This window comes from Chiloscyllium plagiosum, unplaced genomic scaffold, assembly GCF_037043375.1.
Source record: "Chiloscyllium plagiosum isolate Xiang-an unplaced genomic scaffold, Cpla_swu_hap1 HiC_scaffold_18, whole genome shotgun sequence".
Classification (NCBI taxonomy): Eukaryota; Metazoa; Chordata; class Chondrichthyes; order Orectolobiformes; family Hemiscylliidae; genus Chiloscyllium; species Chiloscyllium plagiosum.
The window spans coordinates 15,069,384-15,095,473 of NW_028270156.1; the positions used below are offsets into that span (position 1 = coordinate 15,069,384).

Consider the following 26,090-nt stretch of genomic DNA (forward strand, 5'->3'; position numbering starts at 1 on the left):
GTCTCGGAGTCATTGGGAATCCGGTTTGTCCCCCACCCGTGTTATACAAACTGGGATCAGACACCGACAGAACTGACCTGGCTCTTTGCTGCTCCTAAATCGGGAAAGGGCGACCCGGTTGCTCTGCAAGCCCGGTCTTTTTAAAACCTGCTCACACCATTCCGTGGACATACCGCTCAGTGCGAACTGAACCGACCCATTCCCCCCCCCCCCCCCCCCAAAACTCCTCTCAACTCAGTCCAAGAACTCACCAAAACGAAAAAGTAAAACTTCTCAACAACACCCGCCGGAGAAAGGGCGAGATATTTCCGACCCGGAATGATCGCTCCCGCGGACCCATTGAGATTTAAAACACAACAAACCATTGCCTCTGATTTCAGCGGTCCGAACTAAACCCTTAGTTCGGCCAAAACAATGATTGTGTGTGTGCTTCCAATTAAACCTGTTGGACCATAACCTAGTGTTGTGTGATTTTTAACTTTGTACACCCCAGTCCAACACCGGCTCCTCCAAATCGTTTTTATTTGTGTTTGTATTTGCGTGTGGGGTGTATGTGTGGGGGTGGGGGAATGACTGTAAATACAATTGTCCTGGCAATGTCATCTAGCTCCTAATTAGTTGGACATTTTATGTTAAGCTATATAAGTGGTTTAAATCTTCAAAGCGCTGCACCTTCCTGGCCCTATAGTAATCTTGAAGTACTGTAATGTGCTTGTCTTTTTCAAATGCAGGTATGACAGTGGTTAACAGCCGCTTTTCGTCGATAGAGGAACCGCTTTCTCTTGAGCTGTACATTGATTCCTGATCTACGGCTGATCAGAGACACTCCAGGCGACAACAGATCTGAAGGGTGCACAACTGTAAATCTCAGATTGTGCGTGTGTGTGTGATCTATAATTGAGAGTCTATTCCGTTCCGGTGTGCAGTGTAAATTGGATCCCATCCACCCTTGGTTGTGATTGAATTATTCCATGAATTAATGACAGTGTCTTTTTCATGCAATGCAAATTTCGACCGCTCGCTGTACTCACACCAGTCAAAAGTTTCATTTGTCACTGTCTATTATCTCATCTGATTTGGGATCCATCTGTATTCGGGAAATTTTGTTTTGTGTAAGAAAAAAATTACAACTTTTTTTTAACAACTCGAGATGTGGTGGGAGAGCCCACTCTGCGGATGGCAAGAATTGTCTTGTTTTTGACCTTTCTAAAAAAAAATTTGGATAAATTTGTTATTTACCAAGAAACGTCATTTCCTGTTAAACCCAATATGAGTTTGCATTGTCTACAACAGAACGGGTTCCCAAAGATTCGCTGAACATGTGCAGTACAGAGGTGACAGAGCCATTTTTCCAAAACCCTCCCTGTACTCGGATACACTCCCAGTAGCAGGTCGTCACCGTTACAGAATCCCTTCCTTACCCACCAGAAGAAGTTAATCTCTCTAAGATTGTGTCATTTCGAGGTAAATGCCATCGACGTGTCTTAATTTAGGAGCGCGCGTTATGTTTAATGAGTTATATTGAACATTATTTTAAAAGACAAAACCAATATTTACTAACAGCGCCAGGATTTGCAGTTAGCAATAACTGATACTGATTGTAATGTTGGAGCAACATGGCAATAGGCGAGTGAAGCAGTGTTTCTACAGAGGCAGCAGAACGTGCCCGTTTGCAGGGGATATTGTCTGCATCTTATATTCCACATTCCCGGGGAAAGAATTTGAATCTTTTTACAGGTACAGGGCACTAGCGAATCAAACAAAATGACCTGAGCATTGGAACATTTCCAACCCACCCCCCACCCCCACTCCCCCTTCTGAGATTTCAGTCATTGAACTATATACAATTTCCACATCTTCCTTTTCTGATATCCGCGCAATTGTGTTGACGAGCAGACCCAAAAATCTTCATGACCCTTGTGACCTTGCACTGGTGGGGTGGGGGAAAAAGTAAAGGCAGAAAGCGACCCAGGACAGTGTCATCCAGTGGGACACATAGCCAGTTGAAACGGCTCAGATTTGGACCAATTTTGTTTTAGTTTCCAGTCCGTCGCGCTGCAGTTTATATCCGTCTGGGTCTAAGGATAATCTCACAGGACAAACGGACTGAAGGACAGAGAGAGAGGGAGTAGGAAAACCACCGACACTTTCTGTCGTGCACAACTTCATGTTGTGTACAGTGAGCCCTTACCTCTCAGTCCTGGTTTGCGATTTTCCCCCAAAGTCCAAGAAAAACCAGCCAAGATTCCCCCGCTGACCTGCTCGCCAGAGGCTTCCCCGCACGTTTTTAAAATTCCTCTTATGAGTGTTTTTGACTGAGCAAAGTGCTGGCTGAGCGATGGAGGAATCCCTGGGCGAAGCGAGCTGGAGTGAAATGAGTTATATCAAGCGTTTTTCTTAAAAGTGAAAGTGATGCTGGGAACTCTCTCCCCGCCTATGACTTCAGGAGCGGAAAATGCCAAAAGCAAATGCGTCATCCCCCTCCCCACCCCCACCCCTTCACCCCAACCCCCGGTGTCCTCCGTCTCCCTAAAATATCCCTCATAAGTGGGAAGGAGCCAGAGAGGGAGCCGTTTCAAGGTTTCCAGTTCTCAAACTGGTACGCTCAGCATTAACAAAGGAAAAAAAATCGAACGGTTTTGTATATTTTTCTTAACGAAAGCCAGCCGGGTGCTACCCAAGAGTTTGCAAACTATTTCAAGCAAACTCCCCCGATGTCCCACGGAATTGAGCTCTACACACAAGCCCAAATACGAGCTGTAATTTTCCGAAAAGGAAATTCCAACAACAAATCGCTACCTGGGATCAGATACAATGTGGGATTTAATGCGATCCCTTTGTAGCGAGAGATTGTATTTGCCGGTCGGACTGGCTGAGATGTGCTACTGCACGCGATTCTGTTTCAAGTCGAGCTGAGGTGCTGTGGTCACCTCCAGACAGAAGTGTACTCACTACAGGAATCTTGTGGTTAATTTCAATAAAATTGTGGAAATTAATCCTTATTGGAGCCAAACGGTCACAAGCGAAGACGATTACTCATTTTAATCCCTAAATGTTTTGTAATTCACGGCTTTGTTTCCGACCCTGTGAGGGGGAGAGAATGGTGGGTGATAGAAATATCTGTCGATCCGTGCAAACTCTCATCTTCCAGTATCTCTCAGCACAATGTAAAACGGGGTTTCACAGCCAGGAACCCATTAACATTAAGCACATGTTGAGAACTCCAATTTTCTTTAACAAGTTCAAAGGAAGTTATTATTAGTGCGGGCTGTTCTGGTCTTTAAAATTCACCAGTGCTGTCTAATCTAAATGTAAACCTTTTACAGACGGTACCTTGTTACCTGTTTAACATGGCTTTAACATTCTGCAGGTATAATGCACATACCGGATTTACATCAGAGACACTAACTCATTTTATTTCCCGAAGCAAGAATGTTTTTGATTTGAGGCCTTCTATAGAGAGTGAAACTGGCGGATCCAGGGTATTTTGCCGGCCGGCCGGCCCTCCAGGTCAGCCTATTGACCGCCGAGATAGAAGCGGCCAATTCCTCGCATTGCAACGTGAGTTCACCGCAGATGCCCCACACTTTTTAAGAGAACCGCCTGACCGTATGTGTGTGTGTGTGTATGCAGCCTGGCGTTAGGATGTCCCAGTGCTGAGCGTCACTCCAACTTGGAGAGTGAACAGGGAGTGCGACTCAGTTGGCTTTCTAGCGCTTTGGGGACTGAATAGTGAGACCACCCCCCCACTCCCCCCTCCCCACTCCCCCCCTCCCACTCCCCACTCCCCCCCACTCCCCACTCCCCACATGAACTCCTCACAGTATCTGGAACCCTTTTGAGTTCCAGACTCGGCACAACCCTGCACAACGTGGAAGCCTCGACTTTAGATTTCTTTTGCGACGAGAAATTAAGTTAACGATCCGCTCTCCACATCCAAAATAAAATTAAGTTTTATGTTTCCCCCTGGAGGGCAGATTTTTCTAATCCACCTGTTCAGAGACGTTATTACACACCTCGGGAGCAGTCTTGAACCCGGGCGTCCCTGTCTAGGAGTAAGGATGCTACTGCTGAGCCACAAGAGCCACATTTCGTTTTGCAGGTATTTTCTAATCAACTTGTTCAGGGACGTTTTTACACGCTTCTGGAGCAGGTGGGGCTGGACCTCCTGGTTCGAAGGTAGGGGGATCACCACTGCTCTACCAGAATCCTCCATTTCGTTTTGCACACCATCGCAGCCAATGGGAAATCAAATGGCTAATGTCAACGCCAATGACGTTTCCAGTTTAACATCAATCATATTGATGCTGCAAAGCTCAACAGTTATGCATTGGCACATAGGTTTCAGAGTCACTCAAATGTACACGAGCACATTTGAATGCAGGAGTAATTTATATTCCAGGAAAGTGGCTGGATAAATCCAGGAACATGGATCTGACTGTTGGGTACATGGTAATAGGGCAAGAAACAAAATTGACATGAACCCAGACTCTAGTAATGTTTGGCTGATCAGAAAGGAACAGGACCTTGTTTGATCCAGGTCCGTCCTCATATCAGATGCGCCCCAGCCCAACTGTGGTTTCTGACTAGTTTTTCTTCTCCTCTGAGTTTTTTTTTGGGAGTGGGATGTGTTATGACATTTCTTAACTTCTTCTTGATTGTTACACTCCACAGTTAGTGAGGTATAGGTTTTGCATTTTGTTTTTAGATATTCATATTTTGTGTAATTGAAGCTTGTGTACATTTAGCCAAGATTTCTAGAAATACTAACAGCTAGCATTTCTTCTTTAATTTCACACCTTTTAAAATTTACCCCTATCACATCCCCACACTCACAGTAATCCATGTCCTGCTCTCCCTCAAGCAGGCAATGGCTTGATGTGTAAGAATAAAATTACCATTGGGAAAGACAGCAATGCTACAGTTCAATGCATCCAAACACTTCCCAGAGGCAATAACTTAGTAACAGTATACAGTATTCCTGCTTAATTTGCTCTAGTTTCCCAACCCTTACACCTAAGCCTTACACAAACTGCACAACATAACCAATGCATCCATTGCAAGACAAATTTAGAATACATTTGTTTCTCTCTCCACAGATACTGCCAGACTTTCTAATATTCTCCAATTTCTTAGTTTTTGGTTGTTCCAGACCTCCAACATCTATGGTTCCTTGTTTTATTTTGTTGGGATAATGATTCATTCATCCATTCATCCCATTTTATTATCTAGTGTATTAATATGTGTGCATCATGTATATGTAGAAACATGTGTGTACCTATGTCTGGGTATATGACCACGCATGTGTAATTATTTTTATCTTCAATGTCCTGGGCTCAATCTGCTTCCTGCCAACCTTGTTCAGCTGTTCAGCACCATCTGTGTAAAAAGATATTTTCTCCCCTAACATGTCCTTCATGACCTTGAACCTTCTGCCCAACATATCTGAAAATGTTGAGTGAGATTTACCTTCCTCCCCAATTATTTGCCTCTATGTGAACCTTTCCAGATGCCTTAGGAAGGTAAAAGTGAGGACTGCAGATGCTGGAGATTAGAGTCAAAATTAGAATGGTGCTGGAAAAGCACAGCAGGTCAGGCAGCATCCGAGGAGCAGGAAAATTGATGTTTTGGGAAGCATTTTTGATGAAGGGCTCCTGCCCGAAACATCGATTTTCCTGCTCCTCAAATGTTGCCTGACCTGCTGTGCTTTTCCAGCATCACTCAATGCCTTAAGAGTCCCAGCCTGTCCATTTCACCATATTATCCAACTGTACATCCAAAAGTCCAATGGGAGTTGTATGGGGATTACTGTCTGTTGAGGACCTGTCTTTTAAATCATTCTCTAGTTTCAAAGGGCTCTGACCACAGGGCTTCAACAATGTCCCTTGCATTAGTACCCACTTAGATGATTAGCATGAACTACCAAGGCTGAAGAACCTCCTGTGCTAGAATGTCTTCTGGCTGTGCACACAAAATGTTGCACACAATGTGAAAGATATCCTCTTCCACCCCACCCCAAGGTAATAATAAATCATGCACATGGACAGTTTGCAAACACAACTGTTTGCCAAAAGGTTATTGAAGTGCACTTGACCCACTGCATTTGAACATTTCCATAAGACTTCCCCAACCAACACCGCCTCCCCCCACCTCTGCCTAATTGTCCCTGCAGTCCTTTGCCCACAATGTCCTGGAAATACTTTGACTGAACTCTCCTATAGTGTCACCACTCTCAATGTTCAGATCACTCATATAAATATGGCTGGGTTGACTTTGCTAAGTATCTAAGGTAGCCTTGACATTTGCTTCTATAAAACTGTTCAGCAGGACCCAAGGAGTCTAAATGATGGGAAAAATTGGACGGATTTGAATAAGTAACTCATAAAGCCTTGTTAGATTTTCAAGTCAGAGAATGATCAAATGCTTCACTGATTTTAAAATATATTTTTTAAAACAACAATTTTAGATAATGTAAATACTTTTTAACTCTGCAATCATGGATTCATAGAGTCATACGGTGCAGAAAAGGCCCATTGAGTCTTCACCGATAATAGCTACCACAAAAACTGTGCTAATCCCAATTTCCTGCACTTGTCCCATATCCTTGAATGTTATGATATTTCAAGTGCTCATCCAATACTTTTTAAAGGTTGTAAGCTTTCTGGCCTCTACTACGTTCCCAAAGGTTTACCAACACCCACTGAGTGAAAACCTTTTCCTCAAATCCCTCTGAATCTCCTGCCCCTTACCCTAAAACTATGCCCCCTTGTGATTGACCCCTCAACTGCTGCTCCCCACTCACCCCGTCAATATCTCTCATAATCTTATACACTTCCATCATGTCTCCCCTCAGTCTCCCCTGCTCTAAAGAAAACAATCCAAGCCTGTCTGGTCTCTCCTTATAGCTCAATCGCTTCATCCCAAGCAATTTCGTGGTGAACCTCCTTTATATCCCCTCTAGAGTTATCACATCCTGCCTATAGTGAGGTGACCAGAACTGCACAAAGTACTCCAGCTGTGGCCTGACCAACCCTCTGTGGAACTCTAAAATTACCTCCTTGCTCTTATACTCTATGCCATGGCTCATGAAAGCAACTGCCTTCCTAACTATCCTATTCACATGCTCTAAAATGTGTTGCTGGAAAAGCGCAGCAGGTCAGGCAACATCAAAGGAGCAGGAGAATCGACGTTTCGGGTGGAGTGGGAGAGGGAGTTGAAATGTTCAGCCACAGGGCAGTGGGGTTTCTTAGTGTGGCTGTCCTAGAGATCTTCTCTGAAACAACCCGCATGTTGGTGTTCTGTCTACCCAATCTAGAGGAGACCACATCCGGTGCAACGGAAGCACAGGTAAATTTCTGTTGGACATGGAAGGATCCTTTGGATGAAGGCGAGGGGGCAGGTGTGGGCACAGGTTTTGCAGTTCTTGTGGTGGCAGGGGAAGGTGTCAGGAGGGGAGGGTGGGTTGCTGAGGGGATGTGGACCTGACAAGGGAGTTGCGAAGGGAATGGTCTTTCTGAAATGCAGATAGGGGTGGGGAGGGAAATATATCTCTGTCAGTGGTGTCTACTTGCAGAAACAGTCGAGGATAATGCGATGTATCCAGAGGTTGGTGGGGTGGAAGGTGAGGACCAAGGTGGTTCATGGGCGGAGATGCGGGAAGTGGAGGAAATGTGCTGGAGGGCTTTGTTGACCACGTGGGAGGGGAAATTGCAGTCTTTGAAGAAGGAAGCCACCTGGGATGTTCTTTGGTGGAAATGGTCTTCCTGGGAGCAGATGTGGTGGAGGCAGAGGAATTGGGAATAAGGTATAGTGTTTTTACAGGAAGCAGGGTGGGAGGAGGTGTAATCCAGGTAGCTGTGGGAGTTGGTGGGTTTGTAATGGATATTCATGTTGAATCGATCACCAGAAATGGAGGTGGAGAGGTGCGGGGGGGGGGGGGGGGGGGAGTTGTCTGAGATGGTCCAGGTAAACCTGAGGTCAGGGTGGAAGGTGTTTATGAAGTTAAACTGTTCAACTTCCTCATGGGAGTGCAAGATGGCACTGATACAGTCATCCATGTAATGGAAGAAAAGGTGGGGAATGGTGCTGTTGTAGCTGTGCAAGATGGACTGTTCCACATACCGACACTGTGGCAGACATAGCTGGGGCCCATGCAGGTGCCCATGGCTACCCCTTTGGTCGAGAGGAAATGGGAGGATTGGAAGGAGAAATTGTCCAGGGTGAGGACCAGTTCAGCCAAGCTGATGAGAGTGTCAGAGGAAGGATATTGGTTGGAATGGTGTGAGAGGAAGACACAGAGGGCTTGGAGGCCTTCATCATGGCGGATGGATGTGTACAGTGAGTGGATATCCATGGTGACAGAATGCACTTCTGTCCTTGCACTTATACCAGTGGCATTGAAGATGGTGACGAAGAGCAGTAATTCTGACCAATCTTCGTTATGTTTGGCTGCCAGTTTAGCACACCGGCTGCTACCTGTCTTAAATGAACCAAGTCAAAACAGACTGCAGACCGAACTTGAGACATTCATGTTCTACATTGTTGAGATTTCACTGGAAAAGCTTGCTAAATCATTGTCAAAGTCTTTCATTACATACTTAGCTTATGAATTAATTAAAGAATATAAAAATCTATGGTACCATTAGAAGTAAAAAATCTCTAGTGGACCAGAGGGCTGCTCTCTTGGTAGAGGGAGACAGACAGGAGGCTGGAAGAACACAGCAAGCCAGGCAACATCAGGCAATGGAGAGGTCAACGTTTCAGGTATAACCCTTCTTCAGGAGACCGAACTGGTGGTGCTTTTAATCTGAGGGTCACCATGCCTGAGGTGAGGGAAGAGGTTGAGAAAGAATCCTTCAATGAAACCTCAATGAACCCCCACACTTACTGGCATCACTTTGCATTATAAACCAGCTGTCCAGCCAGCTCTGCTGATTGATTTCTCACCTCCCTCCCCTCTAAAATTGTTAGAGGTGACATTTTGATTCTCTTGTTAAGGTTTTCACCAGGTTCTGTCTAAACGATTATTATTGCTTTTTATTTGTTTCAAAGAGTACAGTGGTTGTAGACTAGAAGGAGACACTTTGGCCCACTGTATCTTAACTGGACCTCAGAAACAATCCATATGCTATTCCCCAGCCTTCTTCCTTAGTCTATGCAACTGTTTCCCTTTCTGATAAATATCCAATTCCTTTTTGAAAGCCTTAATTGATCCAATGTCCACCATAGTCTCAGCCGTGCATTCCACATCTCAACCACTCATACATGGAAAATGTTTGCCCTCATTGATATTGCTTGTTTGTCAATTACCTATAAAACTGTGCTTTCTGGTTTTTGGTTTGTCATTAATGGGAACAGTTTCTCCTTATGTCCTCTGTTCAGAACCCTCATGATTATGAACACATCTTTCAAATTTCTTCTCAGTTTTCTCTTCAAGGAGATCTACCCCAATTTCTCATTTTTCGTCCTGGAACCATTTTCATGAATCTTTCCTGCAGTCTCTCAAATGCCTTATCATATTGGATTAGAAACATTAACTCTGTTTCTCTCTCCACAGATGCTGACAGCCTTGCTGTGTTTCTCCAGCGTTTTCTTTTTATGTCAGAGGAATAAGCTGCGAGAGGAAGGTGGTAGAGGTGAGTACAACCATAACATTTAAAAACCATTTTGACAGATACATGGATAGGAAAAGCTTAGTGGGGAACAGGCCAAATCTAGACAAATGGGGCAGGATCAGTTTAGGACACCTGGTCGGCATGGGCCAGAAGGCCTGTTTCCTTTTATTAGCCGAACTCACTTGTTTTCATATTCTGTGAACATTTTAATAAAGCTCAGGAAGCTAATTGGTTTACTGACTGCTCTCTCAAGGGGTCCTAAAGGCTTCAATGATATAATTTCATGCATACCCAGATCCCTCTGATCCTGCACCTCCTTTAGAATTGTTTCCTTCATTGTATATTCGTCTCTCTGTATTCTTCCTCCCGAAATAAATCACCTCACACCTTCCCGCATTAAATTTTATCTTTCCTGCCCATTCCATTTATGTTCTTTTGATGATCCATGCTATTCTATTCATTGTTCACAATACTTTTAAGTTTTGGATCATTGAAAAAAATTGAAATTGTAGCCTATCCATCAAGGTCTAAATTATTAATGCATATCAGGAAGAATGGGGATCTTAACATGGGTGGTTCTGTTACCCCTCCCATTCTCTTCATTTCCAACTGACGCTGTGACATTGCCCACCTCAAATGGTCCATTCCCCTCACCCACTCCAACCTCTCCACTCCCTCCACTTTAACCCAACCTCACCATCAAACCCGAAGAAAAGGGAGGGTGCAGTTGTAGTTTGATATACTGACCTCTACACTGATGAAGCCAGGTGCCAACTCGCAGACACCATCTCCTACTGCCCCCTCGACCATGACCTCACTTCATATTACCAAACCCTATCATCTCCCAGGCCATCCACAACCTCATCACCTCAGGGGATCTCCCACCAACAGCTTCTAACCTCATAGTCCGGGAATCCCGCACCACCTGGTTCTAATCCTTCCAAATCTGACAGAGATTTACCTATACTTCCACACACATCATCTACTGTGTCCATTGCTCTTGATGTGGTCTCCTCTCCAATGGCAAGACAGGATACCAACTTGTGGAATGTTTCAGAGAATATCTCTGGGACACACGCACTAAACAACCCAACCGCTCCGTGACCAAACAATTTAACTCCCCCTCCCACTCCACCAAGGGAATGCAAGTCCTGAGCCTCCTCCACTGCCAAATTCTAGCCACCTGATGCCTGAGGAATTATGTCTCATCTCCCACCTTGGGACCCTCGAACCACACGAGATCAATGTCGATTTCACCAGTTTCCTCATTTCCCCTCCCTCCATCTATCCCAGATCCAACCTTCCAACTTGGCACCCACCTCTTAAACTGTCCATCTTCCTTCCCACCCAACCACTCCCCTCTCCTCTCCAACCTATCACTTTCACCCCCACCTTCATCTACGTATCATATTCCCAGCTACCTTCCCCCCCCAGTTCCACCCACCCCTCCCATTTATCTCTCAGCCCCCTTGGGCCACCCCCTCATTCCTGATGAAGAGCTTATGTTTGAAACATCGACTCTCCTGCTCCTTGGATGCTGCCTGATCAGCTGTGCTTTTCCAGAACCACACTCTATAACTCTGATCTCCAGCATCTGCAGTCCTTACTTTCTCCTAGTTGATCCTAATACTGAACACCTCTCCCACACCCCCACCATCACCCTCCCTATAAATGCCATTATAAACCTTCTACCAGTCTGAAAAATGGCCGTACGCCACTATTCTCTGTTTGTTGTCACTCAGCTAATCTTTTATCCATGTTGCCACAGTCCCTTTATTTCATGAGCTCTAACTTTGCTCACAAGTCTGCTGTGTGACACTTTGTCAGATACTTTTTGGGAAGTCCATGTACATTACATTAACAGCAGAAACCTTCAGCAGTCCTCACTGTTACCTCAGTAAAGAACTGAAGCAAGTTAAGTCAACACAATTTTCCTTCAACAAAGGCACCCTGGATTTTCTTAATTGACCCATATTTGTCAAAGTGATTATTAATTTTGTCTCAAATTATCATTTCTAAAAGCTTGTCCATCACTGATATCAAATCAACTGGCCTGTAGTTACTAGATTCCTTCTCACACACTTTCTTGAACAAGGGAGTGATATTTGCAATTCTCCAGTTCTCTAAGACCATCCTTGAGCCTGAGGAAAACTTTTTAAAACATTGAAGAATTGCAATACATAGTAAATGTCACAAATAAGGGAGTAGAACTGAGTCAACAGGCAGATTTAGAAATTTATTGACATATGCTTTCATCTACTGCCTACTTGCTCTCCATATGATTTTCCCAAAGGTATGTTCCTTTTACATGGAGCACTGAAATATCAACATGAAATGAAAAGTACCATTCCCAACTGTGATCTTATATCATCTATTCACTAGTAAGTTTACGTCTATGCTCATTATCCATGTACCCACATGTCCATGTTGTAGTTATACGTTAATGTGTAACTTGTGAAAGATTTCAGTATATTTTTCTAGCAACACCTAACTGTTGAATCAAACGCATACATGAATGGCAGGTAATTTGTGACAGAACTGCATCCTAATGCAGTTTAAGAAGGAATGCACTCAGATCCTTAAAAGCTAGGTGGCAAATGTGGTTTCAAATGAAGCACCCAAGTTGAAAGCCGACTTGTGCTGAAGAGATACAAGCTGTAAATATTTTCTGAGCATTTCAGTTAGGAAATGCCAAATATATTCCTAATGGACATGTGCTTACAGCACAAAAGTACTCCACACTTTATGTAAATTGTTACTCGATGAGTTTATAAAATATGGCAGCGTTGTTCATAGATAAAAATGTCACACTGTTTGCACCAATGCTAAAACTTTCAGAATGCTGAACAGAGAGCTATTGTGAAGACAGAGTGAAGGGAATTTGCTTTGTGTCCAAGTTTTTGAACTGGTCTCAGGGTTTTTGACACAACCACTGACACAGATGTTTGAAATAGGGAGAATTCCATTCCCCATCTTCTAAAAATTTCAAAGAAAAGATCAGAATTGAAATACTTGTCTCGCCTCACACTATGTTTAGTTGACTCTTCTTCAATGGCAGAGATTATGAAGAGATGTTTGCCACCACTCAACTTTTAAACTGATTAATATTTAGAAAATGTAGGTTCATTTCTTGTAAACTAAAAGATAAAATCTATAGTAAGGATCTTGTAAGCAAAGTTACTTCAAAATGCTATTTTTTTTTAACTTGAGGTCTGTCAATTGGATTTCTTTGTTACACATACATTCTCTCCTTCCCATGTGATTTAAAAATCTAAATGTTAGGCAAAACATACAGTCATACTGATGCATTTGAATGTGAAAATTGTTCTCATAGAATGTGATGTAGGATAAAGGTTTTAATTTGACTTGTCAATGAGTCATTATACAACTAAACTGTGTTTGTAGGAGTTTTAATATCATACATTTTGTTTTGCAAATTTCATGAACTGGCTGATATAATAGATAGACAGTGGGATTAATCTAGGCCAAACGTTTCCATGGCCAGTTATAGTGCTGCTTCTGTGTCCTTGTAAAATAGCTTTGTCTGCACACTAACTCAAATCTGAGAGTATAAATTGGAATCAATTGAGGATTTCACTAAAGACCAGCCTCAAGGCAGCAGCTGTCAGTCACTGCTGTGGGATGGTTTCACATTTTTAGAATTACATCTCAACCCGGCCATAGTCAGTTCCCTTATCTGTGGGCATATAGACCAGTGGAATAATTGGTCTCAGATTAGAGTAGTGCTGGAAAAAGACAACAGGTCAGGGAGCATCGGAGAAGCAGGAAAATCGATGTTTCGGGCAAAAGCCCTTCATCAGGAAACCCATTTGCCTGAGATGACGATTTTCCTGCTCCTCAGATGCTGCCTGACCTACTGTGCTTTTCCAGCACCACTCTAATCTTGACTCTAATCTGCAGTACTAACTTTCGCCCAGAATAAGTGGTCTGTCAGGCTCACTCCCTAGTTACAGGTCTGGGATTTGTTATTTTGAATTAAATTACACCCTGGTCACACATCCATTTTATTCGTCATGCAAACATACAAGCACATGAATTAGGATCAGGAAATGGCCACTCAGTCATTGCATGTATGCCATCATTCAATAAGTACCCAAGTGGGTTACGGGACCTAGGAAATATGGGGTAGCAGATGCTGTTTTATAAAAAATAATTTACGGAGGACAATGCACAAATATTAAAGCAGATCTCCTTTGGCACTGACCTCAGTTAGAAGCGCTGTTGCTGTGACATTGCAGTTCACAATTACCTGCTTTCTACATTATAATCCCGGCAGTTCCTTCGGCTTGTATCATTTTATTGAAAATTCACTAGCCTACTTAGGAATACATTTTCAGCAAATTTGATTACATGTAGCCAGGCCCAAGTAAATAAATTACTCCTGTTTACATGAGTCAAGAATGTTCGACTGTGTTCCCTGGGAGTGGCACTGGGAAAGGGATAACAACATTTCTGTCACCCACTGCTGCTTAAGGTGAGACTTTGATTGAAAATGGAGAAATGAAATCCAAATATACCGCACGACAATAATTTTGTTAAATAAAAATCTTAGAGCTAGGCGAATTTCGAACACATGCTCATTATAACAGATGGTTAAATTTTCCTAACAGGGACTGATCAAAGCTGTGGTTACTAACGGATCACAAAACACATGAGGATGATTTCCATCATTTTCTTGTTAAGCTTCCGAATATTTTTCCATCAGAAGGTGGTGATTTTTCGGAAGCGCTTGTCCTCCATGGAGCTGACCCCACAAGCAGCGCATTATTTTCCCTGCTGTCGGTTGGTGCAATGAGTGACCATGACGGGGGTCAGTTAGGAACAAATACATTACGGCGCACTTATGTAGTGGAGGCTGGGTCAAGGCAGCAGACTCCAATCCCCGGCTCCCTTATCGATTCAAATTTTTTTTTTAAAGTGGAGCGAACATTTAATTCCCCCCTAATTAATGGAATTTGAATGGTCACTAATTGCACCAACCGACTGCAGGGAAATAATGGCGGCATCTGGATTTGTATTTCTGAATCATTTACTTTATTTTAATTAATCTGTTCAGGGAATGTTATAACATACGTCCGAAGTAGTGGGACTTGAACCAGGTCTATCGGCTCGGAGATTGGAACAGGCTTTTTTTTTTAATTAAAAAGAAGGCCCCTCTATAAGAGTGTTTGAAGATCGATATTTTCTAAATAACCTGTTGAGAGCTGTACCTCTGGAGTAGGCGGGACTTGAACCTAGGCTTCCTGGCAGGGACACTACCACTGTGTCACAACAGCACTCGGGTGTCCTGTTTAGTGTTGCAAATTTGAAATCATATTAGCGTCGCTTCAATGGTTTCTTGCTATTGCTGACACTGACAGACAGCCATTGGTCATGGATAATGAAACTGCGTTGAGCTTCTGCATTTTTTCAACTGACATTTATTTAGTTCAATTACTTGGTGCGGGTCACCTTGGGCTTTAAACACCACTTTGTCCCAAATCAATAGGGATGACTCACTCGTGCACCAGTGAGGTCTCCAACCGCTATCAGAGGAACAGTGGGGTCTGTGCATTAGACCGGAGTGGGCATATGATCCCTCCTGCACATTGTAATTGGCCGCATCCAAACATGCTAGAGCAGTTGGATCAGTGACTCTGATATTGTTTTAAATTCTTGACACATCACCCCAGGTATGAAAACGCTCTTGCTCTTTTACCAAACGTAATGGTGCATGAATTGAGAACTATGTTGATCCCTTCAATTTTGAGCAGATAATTTGGCTTGTGTGCATGGTATTCATCCAACGGGACAATTTTCATCTATGAATCATTGCGCCATCATGAATGTATTAAGCCGTCTTGTAATGTGTCAGTCCTGTAGTAAGATTTAATAGGGACAATGACCAAAATTTTAACAATTTTGTGTCAAGTTTCTTTTTCAATAAAACAATCCTCGGCGCGTTATAACCCGAGGACGCAGGTTTAGTTGATCAGCGCAGTTGAGGAAACTTAATAATAAAAGCCCACATCTTGGACTGTGGAAATACTGTTGTCTAAGCTAAGCAATCATGGGTTTCAAGAAGGAACAAGCTGTGGGGGTGATGGGACCTTGCAAGTTCTACAGAAACGTGATTGTGGGCCCTGTTACCTGGAGATTTCAGGGATTGTTAATGGTGCTGCAGTTTCACCAAATTCAGCAAAGTGCCAGGAGCGTGTTTCCGAGAATTCAGTTCCCCTTTGAATCTCCCTGAATATTTATCACTGCTCCGATGCATCACCAATGTTAGCATTCATTCCAGTTACCAGCAAAGAAAAACTCAGATCTTGTTGCAATAGACTGTTGGACAAATCAAGTTTGCTACAATTCTATTGTGGGTGAAGCTAGTTATAGGTAGTTAACGGTTAACAGTTAAAGATTGCAATGGGATTCTAAGAAGGTACTAAATTGCAAACAATTCAGACTGCTGTAAGCAATTAATGCTGAATATTTTATGTAAACCAGTATAACATAGCTAAAGTGACTGTCCAGATTAGTATTTACTTCAATGCATGCACTCCTAAATTATTCCCGACTAAAGTCATTGGATTGTGGAAGTTTTGATGTTTTGGTGTGGGAATTGGATTGGATCGGATCGGCTATTTTTATTCCCCGATGGTAGCGCCATTAGAGATTGGAACGATAAAAAAAGTCATTGCCACAAACGAGTTTCCTAATAGTCCAGTCTTATTTGTCCGTGACCTCACAATTGTTCAGTGTTGTATCTCAACACGAATGGGTTTAATTTGAAATTAAGAGCTTGTGTTTGATCCAATGTGATTCAACAGTGGTTTGTTGAGAATATTTCCAGATCGACTGGCGGATCCCAAAATGCCACATTGACTCTGCCCTTGGTTTTAACAAAGGAAGACAATTTCCTACCGGCGAGATGTGTAAGGAAGTGGTTCCACTGTGACCGAGAAATGGAGGTTCTCATTTGCTGTTACATAGAATAAGAAAGAAACCTTTTGATTCTTGTAAAGTATGTGCGAAATGACATGGTGACAATATTCGGAATATAATTTCGCTGAATTCGGGGGTTTGTATGTATCATAACTCATTGTTGTTCCCTCCAGCACAAAATTGTAACATTGACTCATTTTACAATCTGTATCTTTATCTGAAACAACCTCCCATTTTCCACCGTCCACAAGGAGGACTTCATCCAGAAATCTCCTCCACGCACCAACACTCCCAGACCCTGCACTCGCTGGGACTTACTCGACCCTCCATCCCACCCCCTGAGCAGCAGCTCCATCTCAGTACCTCAGCGAGTTCCAACGGACTTGCGCTCTCCTATCTCTGCAACCTCCCATCCTCCCCCCTAACTCTCCAGGGAATCTCTACTCCTCCAGTTTGGAATTCCTCTCCACTCCCCGTCACCCCTCGATTGCAAGGATGGGGGAGGGGGGAAAGGGGGGGGGCGGGATGAGAAATGCCTCGAGAACCTTATCTGTCAAACTTCACCCCCCCCCCCCCCCCACACGCACACACAGCCAAACGCCTCCGTCTTCACCTTCTTAAAGACCCTCCTGAAAAACGTGCTCTTTAGTTTTCAGTCACCTGCCCGCCTGGGTGGGAAGTTTCCACTTAGTACGTTCACAGCAAACGCGTTTCCCTACCTTTTACTTCCACCAAGAAAACGCAATGCAAATACATTTTTGTTGGTGTAAAGCAGAGGTTTGCGTATCCGAGGCGGGAAAAGTGCAAAATAATTTTCCGCAGGAAATGGACAGAGTTTTGTATTGAACAGAACCCGCGTCCCTCTCATGTGGGACTGGGAGAGTTTGACTGAAGGCTCTGTTTCCATGCTGGATAATCCTAGAACTGAATTATAACTGCATTAAAACAGTCATTAGGCTGCGGGGTGTCCTTTATTTTAAATTACAAAATTCAGGAGGATTGGCACATGAGAGAATCGAATATCAAAATAAGAGCGGCGTTACCCATTTCCAACCAGCTCAGAACGCTGTGCTAGTCACTTGTGAATTACTGATATTTCTGTGAATGAGCGATCCATATAAATATTGTAATAGTGACTAGACAGCGGCTCTGTCTGGCCATGGAAACTCAGAAACCCATAGGGTCTAGGAAGAATATTGCTCTCCAACATTCCCAGTGAACCCTCACGAATGCCTCTCTGTCTCTGAATGAAAATGTTCCCTGCTGAATAATGAAAGTGTAATGTCCTAATGAAAAACACAACAGCCTGGGCTCTCACTCAATAGAAAGTGACATCGAGTCTGTTGGGAGATTGATCTACACTCTTCAATACATCATCAAGTTGCTCCAAAAACAAAGTTAATCTTTTTGGTATCAATCAGTCAAAAGTACTCCGTTTTTCACTTTTCACTTGTGTTCGGTTTGAAGTCTAAGGGTGTGGTAGATCAGCGCACGCTATCGGGGCGGTTTGGGGAGACGGCTGGTTGGTATTAAATGTGGGGTTTCGCGAGAGAAGCGGAATCTCTTCTGCAGTTGCCAGGGCAGTGGAAGGTAAGGAGCCTGTTAGCGGCTGTTACAGCCCCAGTCTCGGGCGCAGCCGAGTGATGAATGGTTTGTTAATGTAACCTGGCACCTCTCGACTCCGGGGCGCCGCTTCTTCATCAGCTCGGCCTCTCTGAATTATTGCCCGCAGTGGAAAATCGCACGGCCAGATAGCGCCAAGTGGGAGACAGCACAGGTGCATCCTTAGAGGGAGGGATAGCATTTGGACTGCATTCTGAATGGTCTTTCAGTTCAACTTACACTAACAACAGTTCGTCCTTTCGGACAGCCCGGGCCGTTCCCGATACTAAACCCCACCAACCTCCCCTCCCCTCTCTCACAAACACCCCCCCCCCCCCCCCCCCTTTATTGGACCTATTAATACTCCTATTGAAGAAACTGCGTGTCAATACAGATTGTATCGTGTTTAACAGTCCCAAGTGCCGGCCGGGCGCAGTGTACTTAACACCAGAGAAAGAAACAAAACTAAGGGTTAAATGCATTCGATGGTCTGTACCACAGTCAGTACATTCCTCGCTTCGATAAATAACGAACATGATTAAAATTCGCGAGCTGGACAGGGCAACGGAATTGACTGCTCAGAACTAATGCTTTCCAGGCAGCACGGTCAGAGTTATAACTTTTTTAGTTCCACTTAATCGAATTTGATCCCTTCCCCCTCCCTCGCCGCCGCACGCCAGCTCCCAGGAAAGCTTTCCCGAACCGCGAGAGCGGTTATCCTCGGCCGCCCCTTCCCCAGGGTGACTCACCGTAACAGGGAATCAAGGCGCCGTTGTGGCCGCTTTCTTGGAGCTTGTTGTGGGCCGGAGATTTGGCAGCCCTGCCTGCTCCCTGCATGTACAGATATTTGTTAAAGACTGCGTTATCGCCGGCGCTGGGGCTTTGAATACTGCTGTCCAATGGCTCGCATTCCTGCTGGAAGGGGGTCCTCGGCTTCTCACCATAACTTTGGCCTTTGTTGTTCAGGAAGTTGGGACCAAACTTGTCACTCGGCTGAAATGTTCGGAAGGGAGATTGCTGCTCCTGAGGAGCTGAGTTATAAAATGAATCCATACTCGCCATATCGCAATACGACACGCAGGTCTCCCCGTTCATCCCTCAAAAGATTGTTTCGAGTGATATGTATAAATATAAATGAAGATAGAGCCGTCCTGAAAGGCGGGCGGGCGGGAATGTTCACTGGCGCACAATGCAGAGTCGTACAGCACAGAAAGGGAGCTGACTTCAACGCGAATCGGTTTGTGGGTTATTTCGTGAGAGGCAGGGGCTTGTAGATGTAACAACTCGCTATATCCCAGACCCTCAGCGTCTCCCACCTCTTCCCCCCCAATTAATATGTAGATCAGATAAACAGGGAGGTCAGATCTCCTCGCAAAATACTTCAAAAGGGAGACAATTAAACACATGACAGTAATGTAATTAGGGGATGAATCTGTCCTTATCTTAAAATCCAACCGGGGCCAATTTAATGGGCACGCTGCAGTTGATTTGCAACGCCTTTGCTGAGTGCTGGCTTTGTGCAACGAGCCCCAGTTAGGTTTCAGGATCGCTTGCACAATGATAAAAGAGCCCGCATAAGGGAACACGCCAATAAGCGGTAGTGTAATTCTGTTAAAAAACAAACCGTCCTTTCCACGTCAGTGCATACGTTCTGAGCTGGATATTTACTTGAAAACGAGCATACATTATCCCGAGAAATAGACATTTCGAGACTGCGATCGAAGTAGGGCTTGCAAAACAAAAACAAACTGAAATCGGAATTTTGCTTCTCTTCGCTCGCCATTCTACCCGACCTAACATTATATCAGGTACTTTCATTGCCCGCCAATATCACGGATCAGAACTGACGGTAAATCATTTCGACAAAATGCTACTTCTGTTCACTGGTCCGTGCTCACCTCCTACGCGTTTCTCGGTTACACTGCACTGCATCACCCCTTCGAAACATTTGTCACTTACTCGGGGAATGATTCCCCCATTTCTTAAATCGAACTTTTGAAAACAATACACAATAACACTGCAAGTTGGAAGCTCTCTACACGTTCAGGCAACACTCAGTTAAGTACCGGGAAATTAGAACAGTTTAAGGAAACGGTTCAAGCTTTCGTTACCGGACACGGGAATGGGAGAGTTTGCCTGTTCTGCATTTAAAAGAAAACTCTTTTTGGTGTCCGGAGTGCTGATGAAACCCAATTCAAAAGTTCTGATTTAAACTCCTTCCGTTCTACCCCCTCAGACAATTCGCCGTTAAGCACCAGTTTTAACAAATTCCCTGCAGGAAGCTGGCAGACATCATTTGTGCGACCACCTTTTTGTTAAGATGTTAAAAGTTATGTATTTGTAATGACCTAATCATAAAAAAGGACATATCTTTGTGCTCTAACGCGAACAATGCAGAGTCAAAGTGAATACTGCCAAATCCTTTCTTGAATGTTTGAATCTATTTTAGATGGAGCTATCTACTGATTGGAGCATGGCGAGCAGATTGTTTTCACATCATTAAAGTGCAGCGGAAGATCCTGATAGTTATTTTTACTGGTCAATAAATTCACACTCGCAAACTGGAGGATAAAAATTGCAAGACACATGAGAAATTCCGCACGAGGGAGTTTTATTAGCGAGTTTATACCTTTATTGTGTTTGTTGCATCTACCAGAATCAAAGATTCTCCGCTTATCTTGCACTTGTATGGCGTTTGTCATTGTTTCTATATTCAACTCTGCAAATGATGGAATTAGCTGTTTAGTATTGGTGATTTTCCTAAAATATTCTCGCTTCTCATCACTGTAAACGATATTTATACCTTCTGTTAAAATTGTTAAGTATTCTATCCAATAACTTGCAATGTATTTTTTGACAAGGGCACTAAAATCCATTGAAAATGCAAAGAATCATAAATCAAAAAATATCATTATAAACGGCATGCCCCAATCTTTTAAGCACAAATTCGTTTACGCAAATATACATTTGTTGAGGCAAAGCAACCATCACATTACATCTGTTCTTTATGTCACCTATAAATCTTCGCCACTTTTGGGAGGCATTTTTACTATTTCTGAAGCTAATTTTTTAAACACGGTTTTGGTAATTAAACAATAGTTTTTTTGCTGTTCGCTGCACACTCAGAGAAAACTCAGTGACTATTTGATAAAATAATGCAGCCAGAGTTACAGTTAGCTTGAAAGGATCAGAATAAATACAATGTTTGTCGTGGCATTTGTCTTATTGACTGGAATCGCAATTTAATTGAATCCGCTTTCATATCTTTATTCAAAACAGATACAATTGAAAAACACAATGTCAGCCTGAAAAGGGAGAGCTCGGAAGGTCAGGACTGAACAAACACCGCATAGATATGTCGGCACAATAAGGTTTTAAAATAACATTAAAGTGACAAGAGACTTTCTGTGTATGACAAGTATATCTTGGGCTCGAAAGAACAATACAACACATCTTATGTTTACTGTCACCTTCTCAACAAATGTATCAAAATGTTCATCACATGGATAATCCACTGCACACCTTGAGCAGCCATACAATCAGGAAAATTGTCTACAAGATGAGGGTCTTAAATTTTCTTTAAATTGAAGCTTGACTCGTTTTGTCCGAACGCTGACAACATCCAAACAATGAAAAGTGGCGATTTAAACCATGAGATCATACTATAAAAAGAGCCATTCGAGGAAAGCACAATGTGCCCAAAATGATCACTCTTCGAGTACCTTAAATATATTCCATAGCTGGTTATAATCTTGGCTCTTGCCCGCTCTAGGGAAGCTATCAAACCGACGGGGAGATGAATTTATTTTCGACATTTGACTTCCAACATGACTGCCAGGGGAATGGAACAGGGTAAGTTGCATTTGGTCGCAGGGAGAGACAGAGAGAAAAAGATTTGCTTTCAGCAAATAAAATAGCCCAACAGAAGCCAAATTTCTCAGAATAGATCAAAGTTACGTAAGAGTTAACTGGCTCACCATGTTGCCAAATAGAGTAGAAACATTTACTCTGATTGTATCCCTCTCTCCCTAATTAACAAACCTTAGATATTAAACCGGATTATACCAGTTTTAGGAATAGTTAAGAGGTGTTAAATTAAATAATGTTGTAAGAAACTTCCCTACTTTCAAACAGCCATGAAAACGGTTTAACTATCGTTTAATGTATTTCCTCTGAACTTCGCCCAACATTGACAGTACATAAATTATGTTCATTAAATATTCAAAGCTGAATACCAAACTGTCATCGGAGTTTAAAAGATCCTCGAAGACTTGTTTATCTTAAAGATTCTGTAAGTGCGATGACAATGGCACAGGAATAGAACAGGTTAATGATACGTGTTAGGAGGGAATGATATATACAAACTTTGATTAAACGGCATGACTATTGGAATAAAACATCGAATCTTCAATCGTCAAATGATTGAATCTTCTTGACGATTTATTTACACAAGCTTTCATCAAAATTTAATCTGATCAATATTGGAAACTGGCATATAGTTATTCTGGGTTTTGATGGTATGCGTCCTTTATGTTTAGTGAATGTTTACTCTTAAGATTGTACACGTCTATAGTGGAACACTGAAAAGTTGGAATTTACCTGCTAGAACAGAACGCATGGAAAAGTGTAGATTGTGGTCCTCATGAAATTGGCAGGAACATATTTAGAAATAATGAGAACACTGCTGGACGAAATCACGTTGTAAGTCCTTGTTTTATCCGGCTATTATTTTGTTTTACTGTTCGCATTTGAAAAATTGGAATCGCATTTTCCATCATTATTTACTTCTCTATCACGCTCATTGCGTGAGTTAGAATGTGAAATTGGGGGTATCTCCAGCACACAGCCCGCGCCCAGACTTCAATCATGGCTGCTCTTGACGAGTGGCGAAAATAAGCTAATTGAAAATCCGAATTGCAGGTCACAAAATCATCCTAAAATAGACTGTGGTGGAAGGGATCCTGTTCTAGGTCACAGTGTGTTACATTTCGAAAGTAAAATTAAATTTTGTCCTTATTCGTGTGGATGTGTGTCTGGGAGAAAGGTGTGTGTGTGTGTATGTGGGGGTGTATGACTCTTATGATTGTGAGTATGTGGGGGTGTATTTGTGACTATGTGTATGTATGGGGGGGGCATAGGATTGGGATAGGGTGAAGTATTCCTCATCCTTAACATGCTTGTTTGACTGTCAAATGAAGTAATATGGACTTTGATTAAAAAATATATCAGAACCAATTCAATAAATACAATGCAGATAATATTTACATGAAAAATAAATGTTGATATTTTTAGCTTGTATATTAATACTCCAAACAGTTTCTCTGAAAGCTTGTTTTTACATCCAAAATTGAATACCTTGACTTTGGAACTGTCTGGAAATGTTCACTTATTCAAGAGTCCATTGTTTTGTTGACTGTTAAAAGACCAACTTCACAGAACTAATTGTCTGTGTACAATAAACATTATATTTTTACTTTGGCAATTCTGATCAGTGAATTCGCACACACATATACTGCATATATTGTCAAAACAATAACCGGCGTGGCTTCAACAGCGATCACCCTCCTGTAGGATTTCCTGGAGATTATCTCTTTTGGAATATGGTCACTAGTGTCATTTGAAGTTCACTTCCGTTGCTAAAGGCCAGGTAGCCTTCAGATCACAGGATTATAGAAAACATGCTTCAATATTTTACTTTGAAGTTTCTGGATAATTTAGGTTCACTAATAGTAGCTGAAAACGTCCTTCTAAAGACGTTTGCTTCATTAGTGTGAATAAATCGTTAATATTTCGGGATAGATTTGACTTTCTGTGTACTCGAATCATTGTCGTTAGTTAGCAATTACATTCAATATTACAATGTCTATCGCTTAAACAAGACTGTAGCCAATGACAACAACAGTAAAGACTTCCCCTGACTGTTCTGTTGGGTCTTAAATGCAGGATGTTTCCAAGTGTTGTGTTTCGACATTCTGGCAAATGGTGTCTTCTGTGTTACATTTCTAGTGGTAACATACAGAACCCGATCACTTTTTGGTATGGATATAACGGGTGTCACGGTAGGAGCTTTATCCCGGTAGGATTTTGGGGAAGCATTGATGTCTTGACTTGCCCAGAAGTTGTCAGGATAAAATTGCACGCTGAGCATCCGAACATTGCTGCTCAGACAACAGAAACACTATATGAAAAATAAATATGTTCCCGAGCACTCTTGAGGTCGACAAAACTCGTTAAGGACTTGTCCGAGATCACAATTTTAAAGGTGAAACTGTAAGAGTGGAAGGCGAAGGATCTTTATATGTTGCCCTTGCTTTTTTTTTGTACAATGCTGTGTTTAATAAACCTTCATTAGGGATAATCACAGCAATTCAGAGTCTACAACAAGTTGACTTAATTTGCAACCAATTTCCAACAACCAATAGATAGTAGTTTGTGCTCTTGAATCCTGCAATCACAGATGTTGATCGTCAATGAATCACATTTTAATGTTTTGCTGTGTTAATAATTTAACCGAATGATATGGGCGCTCGCCCCAGCTTTCTGTAAACCTCTAGATGTATTTGTGAAGATGGATTAACAACATAGCTTTGCAATACTACATCACTATATTTAGTTAATCTACTTAACCTCAGAGCAAAGACCTTGCTGATGTCCTATTTCCATTTCTGAGTAAGATTCAATGTCAGATTCAAGGGTGTAACTCCGTTCCCAAGGTCTGCAGTTCAGATTCACAGAGGAATTGCGAAAAAAGAAAGTGAAGCATTCGAGTGATAGGTGACGAAGATCTTTAGAATCAAGCTGAGAATCTTTTGGGGAAATGTATAATGTGGATAGAATGAAAAGTGATCACACTCAATTGGGACAACAGCTGTTTGAGACCCCGGCTCTCCATGCTTCACAGTGTAATCAGGGTGCCCTGGGTTGGAGGACACTGCAGGCTCCCCGAACAGCTACCAGGCGAATGTCCACCTGGGGCCGATAACCAGTGCCTTGCACTCCTTTGTCGGCAATTTCTAATCAACCTGTTCCGAAGTGCAATTACCTCTGGAGTAGATGACTTGAGCGCAGACCTCCTGGGTCAGAGGTGGGAACACTATCACAAAGTCCCGTACATTTGAATTGGGCCCTGTAACTATTATTATTCCTTCATTGTTTTATTGACATTCTGCTACGTGGTGCGGGAAGTGTTGCCAGAGCGGGTCAGTAGGGCCCGAGAGCCTACACCGCCATTTGTTAAAATCAATTCGGATCTGCATGACTTTCCGCCGGATCCCCGAATCCCTTAATCCCCTCACGCATACTCACATGCAGACTCACATATACACACACACAGACACACACAGAGACTCAGACACTAACACAGACACACAGACTCACATACACACACAGCCTCACGTACACACACATTTATACACAGACACATACACTGACTCACAGACACACAGATTCATACATACACACATAGGCACACATGCACACGCACACTCGGGCACAAACAGAGCTACACATATACTGCACATAGACACAAGCAGACACATGCACAAGCCGCACAGACTCACATAAACACACAAACACACACACACACACACACAAAGACACGCACAACACACAAAGCCGACCTTCCACCGAAACTGACCAACCTGTAATAGTGAAAGGCAATCACCAGATAGTTAGCCTTGCACCGACAGCTGTCACATGTACACAGTAATGCCGCAGGGTTCCTCATCCTGTCCTATACTTCAGCTTGGATGCACTTTGAGCAGATGCTGCAGTTTTACAACTGGCAATCTGTTTGCCCGTGTAATTGCTTCCACACCATCTCCAGGTATGGATATGCTAATATTCCTGATTTGGTACAATGCCCTGGATACTCCTGACAAATGTATTTCAGGGAACCATATAGTCTACTAGCCAGTGTGGTCTATTATCTAC

The 26,090-nt window shown here is 42.9% G+C and overlaps 1 protein-coding gene and 1 long non-coding RNA gene across 2 annotated transcripts in view; one reads left to right on the top strand and one right to left on the bottom strand.

Moving 5' to 3' along the window:
• The window catches only part of alx4a (ALX homeobox 4a), a 51,051-nt gene extending 31,116 nt beyond the window's left edge, over window positions 1-19,935 (bottom strand). Inside the window, exon 1 of the mRNA XM_043705458.2 lies at window positions 18,908-19,935. Within this exon, the coding sequence (XP_043561393.1) occupies window positions 18,908-19,253 (346 nt within the window). The 5' untranslated portion in view covers window positions 19,254-19,935. The remainder of the gene's footprint in view (window positions 1-18,907) is intronic.
• LOC122557657 (uncharacterized) lies at window positions 1,353-21,576 on the top strand. Its single transcript, XR_006313896.2, has 4 exons — window positions 1,353-1,464; window positions 9,557-9,635; window positions 11,908-11,995; window positions 21,438-21,576. It is a non-coding gene; the product is annotated as an uncharacterized LOC122557657 (long non-coding RNA).
• The last annotated feature ends 4,514 nt before the right edge of the window (window positions 21,577-26,090 follow it).